General features: G+C 42.5%; 1 protein-coding gene across 1 annotated transcript; it reads right to left on the bottom strand.

Moving 5' to 3' along the window:
• Window positions 1-757: 757 nt before the first annotated feature.
• Window positions 758-9014, bottom strand: MNS1 (meiosis specific nuclear structural 1). Its single transcript, XM_030955633.1, has 10 exons — window positions 8823-9014; window positions 7813-7902; window positions 7485-7612; window positions 6866-6968; window positions 5825-6054; window positions 4880-5096; window positions 4694-4801; window positions 3682-3939; window positions 2658-2783; window positions 758-1101 (listed from the first exon to the last, which is right to left on the bottom strand). The coding sequence occupies exons 1-10, from the start codon at window positions 9012-9014 to the stop codon at window positions 1003-1005; spliced, it is 1551 nt and encodes a 516-aa protein (XP_030811493.1). The 3' UTR covers window positions 758-1002.
• Window positions 9015-14801: the final 5787 nt, after the last annotated feature.

Below are 14801 nucleotides of genomic sequence, written 5' to 3'. Positions count from 1 at the left end.
TTTAAGCACCAACAGCTCTTTTATAGAAATGACCATAACTTGTTTTAGCAATTACATCTGAGCGCCCCTGGCTGGCAGAGCCATACATGAGACTTGCCCCTCATCAGCCAGACAGACTCCACAGTCCCATGGAGCTGTATGGTGCAAAACTGTTCCTTCAGTCAAGGTGGAAGTGTTAAACCTTTCCCTGGCCATCAGCTGCTGCTTTGGGATACAGGCAGGAGCAGTGACTCCATATTCCCAGGTGCTCTACAAGCATCACATCCATAAAAATTTCATTATTCATCATTGTAATAATCAATAACTAGAAAACAGATTCAGGGTAGAAGACCTGAGGCTATTGTGTGTACATTAATGAACAGGAGCAATACAAGCCTGTGCTGCTTGCATGAACCTCTGCCACACCTCAGCTATTTCAATGGATTCATCCCTCAGAGTAAGTGAGTAAGAACACAGGACAAAAACAGTCAGTTTATGCATTTAAAGAAAGGTATAAACAGTAGTTCTGACCTCAGAATGACACAGCATATCTGCTTAGATCCTACCAGTGAAGTACTTCAGATCTATCTCGTGGAGATGAGACACTGCATTTGAATGAGGATTGTAGTAGTGTAGTGCCAGTGCAGCCACATCTTCCCAGAACCATTGCATTAGGAGAATCCTTCAGTCCAGACTGGAATACACATGTAGGGTTAGGTTTCTGCTGCATTGCTGAAGAAAACATTTCTAACATTACTACATGAGTAACTGAGAATAACTGAGAACTCCAGAACAGTTTATTGATGAAAAATGCAAGTGGACTTCTATAAAATGCAAATGGACTTCTAAAAAATGCAAATGCACTTCTATAAAACTAACTGCTCATCCATTTAGAACTTCGGTTTTAAAATGAAGGCTCTTAATGCTATTAAAAAGGAATTCCTCTGTTAAAAGCAAATGGAAGTTTTCACTGGGAATCCGATGACACCTAGTGGCAAAGCAGGAGCTGAGCTGGGGGAAGCTTCAGCTCTCTTCTGAAAGTTCATTACCTCTTCTCTGCTGGTAAGCCAACCTGAAATCTTCTCCAAGCATGTTAATGTCATTTTCGTCTTTGAGAATTCCCTGCATTAACAAGAAAGAAACATCAGAAGGTAAAAACTATGGATCTCTTAAATTTTCTATGGAAGAAAATATGGTATCCATAATACTATGGTACCTTTAAGGCAAGCCTGAAAACAGTCACAACACCCAAACAGGTGAGTTACAAATCAGTGCCCCCTTTTTTTTTACTGCCAAAAGACAACATTTAGCTTCATTCTCTTGCTCATGGGAGTGATTAGAATCAGTACAGCACAGGAGCAGGTTTAGTAAAATGAACTGCAGTGAAAAGAGGCCCTGGCTGGGCTGGGGCTCTGTCTCCCCCTTTACCTGAGTTGGAATTAACTCATACAAAGAAATAACTTGGGAAACCAAGTAATGCTGGAAAGCTTAACCAAAAACTATGTTTTTGAGAAGAGGACCTTCACACAGAAATCTAAATTTCTAATTCTAAATTAATTTTACTGTTAAAAATATGTATGACCCACAGAACATACCTTACAGCATTTAAAAAAGAGGAAAAAAGTTCCAAACTGCATTTATATTGGAAAGTTTCCTATTTGATAGCACTTTGCTGCTTAACCATTTTGAGTGAAGTAATGTGATGTAGGAACACCCAACTCAAGACACAGTGTTGAAACAGTGAACAGAAAAGTAGAACATCATACATGGCACACGTGTGAGCCTTGGACACTGAAATTGCCAAGGCTGCCCACGACAGAAAATTCAAACCAGAAAAGTTTATCAAAATTTTGTAAATATGAGTTATCCTTTAACTAAATCTACATTAGAGAACAACTCACTCCAAGTGTTACAAATTCCTACACCAATTATCGTATTAATATTTGAATAAAAGTTAAACTCTGCTCTACTTAAGGTTTTCCAGTATTGCAGAATTTCTTTAACCAGCTGGATAGTTCCCTCTCTTCTGTAAATGCAATTTTACATCCCTAAGGCAGCTCTCAGTTCATTTGTGTACTGTTAGGAGATCTTCCCAATTGTAAAGTACAACACAAAATAAATTGTAGTTTATTCCCATTGCAATAACTGCTTCCATCTTTTTAACTTTTATAAACACCAGGATGAACAGAGCAAGCTCTGTAATGCTTCTGTAAATGCTGCAGTTCATTGCACTGCTGCAGAGTCCATAGTTATGGAATATTTGGCAGACAAGCCAGAGAGCTGCAAGGAATTGCTGCCAAAACGCCAAGTGAGACATTTGGTGGAAACAGGTTTTAAGGTGTGGTGGACCCCTTTCTAGCTAGAGAAGCCCTGCTGTAGAACTCGTGCTCCATATTTCAAACACTGGATGTGCAAAGCGCTGTGGAAGCTTCCAGAGAGTTCTGTACAAGGCATCAACAGTGCCAGAGAGCCCAAAGCCCCTCAGCACAAAGAGCAGTGCTGGAAACGGGCCCCAGCTCAAAGGCAAAAGGAAGAGGTGAGTGCAGGTGAGCTGACACAGCAAGGATATCCACTGACTCCAGGAACTGCCACAGTTTTGCAACTTCACCTTGAACTATCCAGGAGAAAACCAATTTACAGGACAGACATTAAAAATACTTAAAATACAATTCACTTACTCGAGGAAGATAACCCAGCAATTTCCATGCATGCTCTTTCAAGAGTTTCTGTCTCTCCTCTTCAATAATTGCACGGATCCTTTCTTGCCTTTTCTTCTCTAACTCTCTTTCTTCAAGTTCACGCTCCTACAATAAACAAGTTTTCCTAAGTTCTGTTTCAGCTCTGTGAGCATTTGTTTCCATCACTCTCCACAACAGCATAAAGAGAAAAAAATATAGTGGAGTAAATTTTGAACTTCCACTTCCTTATTCCTGGTCACAGGAAATGCTCTTGAAAAGGATGGAAAACCCTACAAAGCATAGTTTAAATAATATCTGTCTGGCAACTGCAAAACAATCTCAGACAAAAGAGAAAACTGAATGGAAGTCGTGGGGTGAGTCTGCTATCCAAGTGTTTGGTGTCAGAAGCCCCTTTGAAGGCAGGCAGTGTTCAGTTCTGGTGGCTTTTTGGCTCTCAGATGAGTTAGTCTGTTCCAGCCCTACTGCTCTAATCATGGGAAAGGAGCAACAGGTATGAATTCTCACACTGATGATTGGCTATTGCAATTCACATTACACAGGTGATTTATACCCTATACACAGGTCTGAAAACAGCAGTATGGGATTCCATGCCTTACTTTCAGTTTACACCTTTTCTTCCTCAGATCTCAATAAAAGACACTTTAACTCAAAGCAAGACTAGGCCTTCCCCTCCTCACGCATCATTACCAGTGCAGCTGACCAGGGATGTGAAAATGGACAGCAGTTGTGTTGCTGATCTCATGGCTCCCAAAGAGGCATTTGCAGTACACAGCTACACAGGAGGGAAGGAATGCTGTTGACCCCAACCTCTTGAGCTACAAAAACAGTTAGCTCTAAAAATACTTTTTTCTTGTTAGAAACTGAAACAAAGTCCTGGTTCCCCCCGCTATTCTCTGCAATTCCCACCACCTTTCCCTACCAACACCAGCATTGTCCCTTAGGATAGCACAAGTATTCCCATGTTAAACTCTGCTCAAACCAAAGGTGTATGTGAAACTCCTACTTTTTCTGCAATGCACTGTTTGCGCCGGTCCTCAAGGATTTTTTCCACGGCCATTTTGTGTTCGAGCTGTTTCATTCTCCGTTTCTGCGCGTTCAGCTGCTCAATGCGATCGTCCTCAGCCAGCTTGGCCAAAATCCGCTGCCGCAGAGCTCTGTCCTCTTCTCTCATAGCTTCTTGTTCCGCTGCCTTTAGAGCAAATTGCTTTTCATATGCTTGCCTTAAGTCTAGGCGCTGTCTTATTCTCTTTTCAATTTCTGCCTAGAAAGGAAATTTAGTAAAATGCAGTATTACTGAAAATACTTTGGAAAATTCTCAGCAGAAGCAGCCACCAATCTACTCCATTTATCTTGGAATAAATTTACTGTAGCTCTTAACTTCTAGCATAACTAACTGGAGCAAACATTCCATATCTGACAGTACTCTCCAGTATTAATCAGCTTGGTAAATGTCACACGATTCTCAAAATTAAGTCCAAAACCAAAGGGGATTTTTTCCCACTATGATGAAGGGAATCAACAAGACAGTCATCCTGAACAACACTGTAAAAACAGCAGTGTTTGGTATCTCAACGCTGTTACATTGTGTTTGTCACCCACAGCAAGGTAAGACAGAGCGTGTCCAGGCCCATAGGAAATAGACATGCAGAAAAAAAGCAGTTAATGAAACTGCTTATCTTAAATCTAAACTTGAAAGTTACTGGTATTCTCATTCATAAGATAAATAAATGTATAAATGGGGCCACAAGGGTATTCAAAACCTTCCCTTGCCTTCCTGGTTTAAATTAAATACATTAGGAACAGAAAAGGAAACTCAAAGTACAAAATTTTCTCTCCAAAACCTAAGCTAATCTATAAGCTGCCTGTCTGATTGAGAACATTTAGAAAATAGAGTTGAAAATAAATACTTTGTGCTAGAACATAACTGGAAACCCCAAAGTCACAAACAATACTGCAGACTTAGAAATCCAACGTGTAGAAAAAAAAGAATCCTTCATGTATGTGGCAGCACTTACCATCTCCTTCTTCCTTTCCATCGCTTCTTGTTCTTCCAGATACAGATCTTGGAGGATTTGTTCCTGTTCTTTACGCCTCTGTTCTTCTCTTTCCATGGTTTTGGCAAGCTATTACAAGAAGGAAAGGTTTCTAAATGAAAGACAAAAACATACAACAATTTTTTCTACAATTTCAATTTTTGATACCATGTTTTGAACTCTCTGCTTTTTCTCTTCACTGTCTCGAATTTTAGCCATCCAACCATCTTCTCTTTGTCGTTGCATGTTGGCAAACTCCATAATTTTCCTATTTTCTTCTTCCATCTCTTCCTGTTTCCTTTTCCTCCAGATAGCTTGTTCTTTTATAAACTCTTCGATATATGTCTGAGTTTCTCTTATTTTATCTAACTTCCGTTGTTTTTCCCTGTAGAAGATGGAAAAAACTGTTCAAATAATTATTTAACACAATAAGTATTTAACCAGACACTCACCATTAACAACATATTCCTGAGACTAAGATTTAAGCGACTCTCTTTAACCATTCAGCTAGAAACCAGATAGCTAAACTGAAAATACTTAGTAATAAACTGCTCCAAGAAGGGAATCTCATGTCTAACACCTTTTTGGAAGGCAGACTGTAAACAAAAGTACACACTGCTGCTGCATTTTATGTATGCCCCATCAAAGAGAAAGAAAAGAAAGCCCAATAGTACCACAACCCCTAAACTTTTTATTTACACTGAACTCTCCCCCTACCCCACACAAAATACTCTGCTCTCAGAAACCTCCTTTCCTTTCCTGTTCCTAAGACATGCAACCAAAACATCTGGTGGTAAGGCAGGGACACAAGGAGAGGCACAAATGTGTAATTTGCTGTTGTGTCCAACATGATGAGCCCAATGGAAGCCTTCCTGCAAATAAGCTGGATTTCATATTTGGGGAACAAGGACAAGAGAGTGACTGGGACATTCTGATGTTTCAACAAGAAAATCCATGCAAGTCAGTCTCTTGTTACTAAAATGTGACCAAGGGAAACTAAAATGGGCCTTAGTATATATATGGAATAGGTGCATACAAATCAGCTTTCTGTGCAGAATTATATGAGTTGCTTTGTTTTAAATTAATAAATAATAAAAAATCAAAGTAACTAACATTTGGTCTTCTTCATAGATCTTTTTTACAATTTCATCAATCATGTGTTTCTCTCTTAGAAACTCTTCATAAGCCCCTTGCTTCTTCTTCTCCTGTTCCTCAACCTGTTTGTCCAGTTCTTGATGGTAATTTTTCTTCTCCTGGTTTCGCTTCAGTTCTGCAGACATTTCTTCTTTCAGATACCTGTCGTACTCTTCCTTCATCTCTTGGGCTACTTCATCCTCCCATTTCTAGGGGGGAAAAGGCAATGCAAGATTCCTTTTCACTCCCACTACTACAGCTTGTAATGAAAAAATACACAGTATGGAAAGGAATCATGCAGCATTACCAGAAATGAAAGTCTTCCATCTCAATCTATAAATACAGAGCCTTAACATGCTTAATAGCTTAATCCAGTCAGTAGAACCCTTGAAGGGCACCCTCATGATCTGACCAACTTGAGGAGCACTAAAAATACTTAATGAACAAAGTACTGGAGCACAGGTAGTATTCACTCACATCAGCACAATGACTGGAATGAGGCTTGGCTACAGAGAACACCCTCAATGAGCACATTGCTATACAGCAACTGCCTGCACTGAGCCCTGTATAAAGCATTAACACCATCAGAATCACCTGCCTGATCACCAATATCTTTGTACAGATAAATACAAGCTTGCTAGTCTTCTGAAGTTACCCAGATCACTGTTTGGAAAGAGTAACATTGTTTTCAACAACCACACTCTGAGGTAAGGATTCACCACTGTAAACACTTACTGTACAAAGAGTATCATAGTTTTGACTTGGGTAAATACTACAAAACCAGTAAAATAACAAATATAACCAGTTATACACCTAATTCAATCACTACTCCTTCAATTGCAATGGCAAAGTAAACCTTTTTCTTATAGCTAGTTATTGCTTTAATCCTTCATAACACAAAATATATTTTCAATAACACTGAATGCTTGAACAATATTTTAGATAAAAAAGGTCAAAGGAAAAATCTTCCACACAATCCATAAAAAGAATTATGTGACTCAGGTGGGATATGCTAATTACCATGTTCTCATTGTATATAGCTTTTTTTTCAGCAATCTGTGCAGCTCGTTCTTTATTCATATAAGCAGATTTCAGCTTTCTTTCTAACTCTCGAAGTTCAAGACTGGAGGGGGAAAAAAAAAATTATCCTATTACAAGGTGGTAGGTACCTAGGGAAATAAATTATGTTTCCATCACTATTTAAACACAGTACTTTTCATTGGGGCAGCCCTGATGAAAAATATTGCTCTAGTTAAAGGACAGAAAAAGAAAAAAAATCCATTTAAAAACAAGAGTTACCTCTATTTCTACATGTGCTATCAACAGTTCTGCATACTTCACTTCTAACTATATAAGCACAGGTGCATGCACATACACATGTATGCTCACAGACAGGCCCAAGTATAAATATATACATATAAATATACATATTTACATATTAGTACATATATTCAAAATGAAAATTTTGTGGATCAACTTTTTTATTGACAAAATTTTCTTAAAATTAACTTACTATTATACTTTGATCTCAAAGTAACTTTTCCTTCCAGGTCTGAGTCATCTCCACTCCTGCTACAGCTTTCCCAAATCTGTTAACAGGAGCAGCCAGTTTGATACAGCTGGGAAATTTCTGAATTACCTGTTTGCTCTGACTTGTTGCCTGATCTTCTCATCTCTCATTTTCTCGAGGTCCCGCCTCGCCAGCTCAGCTGCCAGCTTTTGCTCTCGCTCCAGCTGCAGCGCTCTCTGCTTTCTGTTCTCTTCTGCCTGATGACAACAAACAATTTCCGTACCAACTCTCACGCACATTTGGGAGAAGGCAAGGAGACTGTGCAGTTAAGCAAGACTTTCCAAGTCAGTAAATGATTGTTAATGGGGAAAGCTTTTGACAGGCAAAGGTAAAGCCAGGCGAACTCTTCTCCTCAGCCTTCCCCCTCCCTGAGGGCGGCCACCCCCGCAGCTCTTACCGCCCGCAGCGCCTCATCCAGCCGCTGCTCCCGCTCCACCTCGGCCCACAGCCGGGCCGCCCGCCGGCCCCACTCCCGCTCCTCGGACGCCTGCGGGCGACAAGGGAGAGGCGGTGGCGCAGGACAGCCGCGGGGACCCGCTCCCGCTCCCCATGCCGCCCCCCTCACGGTCCCACTTCTCGGTCCCTCTCGTCACGGTCCCGCTCTCCACGCCGCGCCCAGTATCGCTCCCCTTCACGGTCCCAGACCCTCCCTTAGCCTCGCTCCCCTCACGGTCCCACTTCCCACGCCGCCCCCAATATCACTCCCCTCACGGTCCCACTCGCCATGCCCGCCCCAATCTCGCTCCCCTCACGGTCCCACTCCCCATGCCCCCTAGTCTCGCTCCCCTCACGGTCCCACTCCCCATGCCCCCTAGTCTCGCTCCCCTCACGGTCCCACTCCCCATGCCGCCCCAAGCTCGCTCCCCTCACGGTCCCACTCCCCATGCCGCCCCAAGCTCGCTCCCCTCACGGTCCCACTCCCCATGCCGCCCCAAGCTCGCTCCCCCTCACGGTCCCACTCCCTATGCCGCCCCAAGCTCGCTCCCCTCACGGTCCCATTCCCCATGGCCCCCCAGTCTCGCTCCCCTCACGGTCCCATTCCCCATGGCCCCCCAGTCTCGCTTCCCTCACGGTCGCACTCCCCATGGCCCCCCAATCTCGCTCCCCTCACGGTCCCATTCCCCATGGCCCCCCAGTCTCGCTCCGCTCACGGTCGCACTCCCCATGGCCCCCCCAGTCTCGCTCCCCTCACGGTCCCATTCCCCATGGCCCCCCCAATCTCGCTCCCCTCACGGTCCCATTCCCCATGGCCCCCCAGTCTCGCTCCCCTCGCGGTCGCACTCCCCATGGCCCCCCAGTCTCGCTCCCCTCACGGTCCCATTCCCCATGGCCCCCCAGTCTCGCTCCCCTCACGGTCCCACTCCCCACGCCGCCCCAAGCTCGCTCCCCTCACTGCCCCCGCTTTACCATCCTGCCAGCCGTTGCCGTAGCAACGCGCGGCGCCGCCGGGCTCCAGGACGCGGCTTCACTTCCGGGAATCGCCCTCGCTGATTGGCCAAGATGGCGACCCGACCCCGAGGCGTCGTCGCTAAGTAGGCGGAGCCACGGGCGCGTGACGTCACTGCGAGGGGCGCTTTGAAAGATGACATTGTACCGCATTTCTTGAATCGTGACTTTAAATTAATGCACTTGGCTCATCTCTAAACACAAACCCCAGGTGGCAGCGTTTAATAAGGAATTTATCTCCTTCACAGCTATGACGAGGGTTCTCCAGCAGGTATGGGAGATAGAGGTACGGGGCAGAACACAACAGCTAGAACATGAACCGTGATCACCAAACAGATGATTCTGGTAAGGTTACTTGGTACAGAGTCTGCTTTATTTAGGAAAACGCAGCCCTCAGTATTCCAGAGAGACCTTACACGGAGCACAACTCCCTACAGTTTTCCCGGATTGGCTCTGCTCGAGAAAGGAAATCAACCTTGAGGCACCCAATTCCCCAAACTTTCCCCACCCACTTTCCTCACCTTAATGTACTTTTCCACATAGTTGAGTAAAACTAAAGACATTTAAGCTTATTTAAAGCAGTATTTCAAATTCATTAGCGTCACCTACTTTGTAAAATTAATTAAAATTAATAAAGCTTAAGAACACCTCTGAGAATTAGGAAACGTGTGATTGTTTCTACTGATGAAGTGCTGTCTATAGATGTGTCTATATCTCCTTGGGATGAGAACAGTTATCATTTTAAATCTTTTCCAATTTTTCCCAAATTGGTGGAATTCTTTCTGAAGCTTTGGTTATTCTCTGTCTTTTTAATGAGAAAAGTGTTTTCCCACAACACTTGGGGAAGGAAGGAAGGAATAAACTACAGGAGACTGTGTCTTTAAAAGATACAATCAGAGAGAGATGAGACAAAAAAGATCATAAACGTTCCCTAATCTGTCTTTGCAAGTGGTGTCACCACTGCACTTCTCTTTTCAGCATCAGGCAAGGAAACAAGTAAATGTCAATCCTCCCCAGTCCCCCAGTGATTCCAAGGCACTGACTTAGAAAGGAGGAATTTTTTAACTGCTCTGGCACAGCAGTGACTTTGAGTGCTCAAGGTTTGCAGGTGGCAGGAATGGGGGGATAAAATGCAAAAGATATTTTTGCTGTCCCTTCTCCTCAGTAAACAGCCATGCACCTCACTGGAAATAAACAGAACTTTCTTTCTTACCAAACGAAAGAACAAAATAAAGTCCCTACCCTTCACTTTAGGAAATAGGAGCAAATAACCATGAGATGTAGAATGTCATCTTTGTTCACGTGACATCCTCCTTTTGGAACAGCAACCCTCTAAAAGGAGAGCACAAACATCCCTTGAGTCAGTCTCCAAGACAGCAAGGCACTGACAGAAAAGTGGAAGTAAAAATGCTTGACCAATTGGTCAGTTCACAAAGTTATTTTTAAAATTAAGAGGTGGCTTGTATTTGCATGTAAAGTATTTGTTAGCAGTGTATCTTTCACAGAAGAGACAGAACACTGGACTAATACCCTGAAAGATTCCCAATGGAAAAAATATTTTGAGGTTTCCAGTCTTTGGAGCCTTTACTTTTCTTTTATTTCCCATACATTTCACATTTGCTGAAGTGTGCTTAAAATACAAAGAAGAAAAAAAATGCAACCAGAGAATTATTTTGTCCTCATTACCTTATAGCAGTTTGTGCTGAGAATCTCTTACCTTTAATGTCCTGATTTTTTCCCTCAGCATAAATTAAGCACAGGGACAGCTCAGTAAACTGTGCCTGCAGATTTCCAAAGGAAGGTAAGTAACCTTCCAGCACATAGTCACTCCAAGTAGAGAACAAGGAGGGGAAAATACACCAGAAACTCCACAGAAACACCTAATATACCCTTGCCTTGTTCTTCCATTAAATGGAATATGCAAGAGATGAAAAACAATTGTTTCCCTAAACTTAGACACAACTGCTGGTTTCACTTCTTGAGAGCACCCCCAGCACTGCAGGCTGCTGTCCTAAAGATGGGCATCCTGATTGTTTTGTTCCCTCCCTTTACATCCAGCCAGGAGCTCCTTTTCAGTCTGTAACCACGGCTGCTCTCTGGCCCCGGGCTCTGACTGCTCCTCCCTGTTGGTTCTCTCTCACCTGCACCTGGCCAAGCATTTCTGTGCCAGGGCCCCTTGGCACATCCTGTTCTCCTCCTCAAGGTTATCTCATTGGTCTCCTCTTGGTCCTCTCAAGGTCTCCTCCACCTGAGAGGGAAGCACCTGGCTTTGCTGCTGCTCCTCCCAGCTGTGCAGTCACAGCAGGTCACTGCTCCCTGGAGGGGCCTCCCTCCCTTCTTATTTGGGAAGGATTCAAGCACTGTGCTGAAAACAGACCTACCTTCTCCTCCTGTCAAAAAGCAGAGCTCCTTGATGGCACTGATTAATTTCTCAGTTAAACACCTAAGAATTTCACACTTGCAGAGCAGAGTTGCTCTGCTCTTCTAAAGAAGGAGAATAAAAATGCAGTTTTAGCAACCAGCTATGTCAGACTTCTTAGAAATCCAGTGTGTTTATATTTTTCTTTCCATTATGGAGATTTTAGAATAACAGATAATGAAATATCTACCTTCCTGTAGTATGGAAAGGAATGAGTCCCAGTTGCATAACTGCTATCAAACTCACAGAGCATTTCTTCTTGCAGCAGCCTGGTTACAGCTACAGGTCAGTGACCTGATTCTCATTTCTTTTTCCTAAGAGTATTAAACCCTCCTAGAGCCTGAAAAGCTTTTAGCAGCAGCCAACTGTACAAATGTAGAGTTAAACTCAGCAGTCCTTTCTCAGGGTTAACACAGCATCTTAAAAAATGAGTCAGTTCTTAAACTCAGTACCAGCACCCACTGATGAACTCCTGACAGCAAAGTGAAGACTGCTGAGAAATGCTAATGGTAAAAACAATGAAATGGAGCATTAAAGGGAAAAGGTAAGTTCCCTTTATGTAGCAGTTTCAGTTGAAGGTGATACAGGAAAACATAGCAGGAAAGGTCATTAAGTGAAAATGGTGAAGCCATTTTGCAGGTTTACCTCTTTTCTAGGGCATTTTACCAGATGATCATAACACGAGACAGTGACAAATGCATTCCAGCTGAGATAAGATATGTGGGTCATGCTGACTTTGCAACATTATAAACCACTATTGGGGATAACACAGCTTCTCTGTGAGGTAATTTACCTTCTTTGGATGAAAAGATAAATGTGAATTAACAGGGAAGAGACTGAAACATCTGAGCTGTGTTATTGATCTACTAAGGACCTAGATAAGTCACAGAGAAACTAATGCTTGCTTTGCTTGAGATTAGTGATGGATGGGACAGCAGATTTAGCAGCTAAGGGGCTATCACTGTCAACAAAGCCTTAGCACTTTTTTTTTTTAATTATCCTGCAGTAGTAGGGAAAACATGCCCCATAGCAGCAGTAGGCAGAAGCAATCTTTTACTCATGACATTATGGACTCTAAACTAAAATATTACAAGGAACAAAAATACTCAGTGCTTCAAATGTGTTCAACAAAAATACATCTGTTTCTGATGAGATAAATGTGGTTTTGATAAATATTTAGTTGTAGGACTCAGTTTTCTGAGGGGAGCACACAAGTGCTTTCTGCTGAGAATACCAGGCTTTCTGCTTCACCTCCAAGAATTTTTTTTTAAATACCTGGTCTGGGGACAGCAAATACAGTTCTTCTGCAAAGAATATTGTAAAACACTGCTATAATGACACTTGTGTTTTTGCAGCAAGACCTTTATCCACTTACCTATCATAACCAATGAAAGAGACCAGGTATCCTAAGTTCAAACAAAAGGACTGAGTTCTTACTTGGGAAACTGAATGGAAATTATTTTTAGAAAAGAATCTAAAGGTTTATGAGTATGAAAGTTCTGTTTGTAAAAGGTTCTTTAAAAAGTATCTATTTACTGTGATTTTGACATGGGACATCTTATACAAGTATTTGTCAAAAACTGCCCTTCAAGATAACAAACTTCATTTGTAGCTTTTCATTTGAAAGGAAAGATTAGATTTTTTTATATTCTAGCCTATCCTTGTCTTTTCTGTGAGGGGTGTAGAGGAGGCATTTGAGTAACCAGTCTGCAATCTTGTCTGCCAAAGTGCCCAACTGAATGGCCAGAGGGAAAACTAAAACCAGTGATCATCCCCCCAGCTGATTTTGGCTGGAATTAACCACTGACCATGGCTTCCTTTTCAGTATTTTGCACGCAATGCCATGAGAACATGCACCTCTGGAAGGAAGATTTGTAATTTCCAAGGCTGAGTGACATACTGAAAATAAGCTATTAAGTGTTAAGCTTTACTACTCTTCCCATAGCAGCACCCATAAAAAAGTATCCACTGGGCAAAAGGGTGAGATGGCCTATGGTTCCTGGGGACTGCCCAGTCCTGGGCAGCACCAAGGCCAGGTGTTGCCACCAAGTCCAGGTGTTCTAACTTGAGTGCAGACTTGAAAGCACCAGGAAATGTACTTAGAAGTAGGCAGAACCCCCTTCATTCCTGCAGCATGCTACCAAACACAATTAATTCCAAAGAGTTCAGTTCAGCTTTTGTGAATAATTAAAAAGCTGAGGAGCTCCAAAGGGGAGCTTAGCAAAGAGCAGAATACTAAGAAAAAAGATGTCTGCTGCCAACAACAGAGTATTAAACAAATTAATCTGCAGCCATAACCTCAAGCCAACCAACGGAAAGGGCAACTGAAGGGCAATAACAGAAAACAAACATCAGTCCCAGAAAGGCTGAGAGCAAGGTGAAAGTCATTCTGCTGCCTGCATCCATCTCTTATGCTGGCATTTTCTCCTGCCCAGCAGCCTTGGCAGAGCATCATGATGAGCCCCAGGCTGGTGCAGGCTCTGCTTCCCTGCCCCACACAGGGATGTGTCTGGAGGAGTCCTGGGGCATGTTTAGTAAAATCACTGATGTTTTATTCAAGAGCTTTTAGAGAGGAGAAGAGAACACAGTGGTTACTGATTTTGCTGCTGCTAAAACAGCAATTTTGTGCTCCAACAAAAATCCCTCAGTGAAGCGGTGAATTGGCTCTGCATTGCTGTGGGCCACACAAAGCACACAGATTTGTGTCTGTGAAATGTTCCCACCACAGCACCACCCACAGGCTTTGCTGTGCATCAATCCTCATGTCTCATTCAAAAAGTGCTCCTGTAAGCCAAGCTCATTGGTAGCACCGAGATGATCACAGTTGGTACAGAGGCACCAGCTGATTTTGGTTTCAGAGCTCCTGCAGGAAAGCAGGGCCTTTCTCCATGTCTCCACTGAGATAAGGGACAAAGTTGTCTCATTTCATTGAGAAAACTGGAGGTCGTCATATAGAGCTGTTAAAATAAGAAAGACAAGATTATGGAAGGATTTCCACCAGTGAGCAACATTTGCTTCCCCCTTGCTATCTTAAGACAGGTTGCTTTCTTGAAATCAGAAACAGTGTTACACACATGTACAGTAATGAGTAACTACAGTGTGGCTGCCTGCTTATGCCTTGCACAATAAGGAACCTAGTTTTGTCTCTAGTTATATCTCTAGAATTTAGAAATCAAACCTAATCTAATTTGCTACAGCTGGACACCACCTGCAGAGTACTGTTTAAGTACTCTGAACATTACATACTTATCTTTTAAATATTGATAATGCCATTTTTCATTTATGTGACATGAAGTCCCACAGGGAATAATTATGCTAATAAACCTTAATGATTCTTGCAAATAAATGATCAAACAAAATTGCTACTGTTGATTTATATTAATGGATGCCTTCAGGAGAAGATTTGTCAGGATGTGCTGCTTCTTGAATCCCAATTCATCTTATTTAGCAGAAGAATGTACATAGTTTGTAAAACAGATTAAGTGTTTAAAATATAATGTGTTCATGCAGTTTCTGCAGTT

The sequence above is a fragment of the Camarhynchus parvulus genome, chromosome 10 (genome assembly GCF_901933205.1).
Source record: "Camarhynchus parvulus chromosome 10, STF_HiC, whole genome shotgun sequence".
Lineage (NCBI taxonomy): Eukaryota > Metazoa > Chordata > Aves > Passeriformes > Thraupidae > Camarhynchus > Camarhynchus parvulus.
Note: the sequence above shows the minus strand (reverse complement) of the source record. Positions and strands in the feature narration are given on the sequence as shown.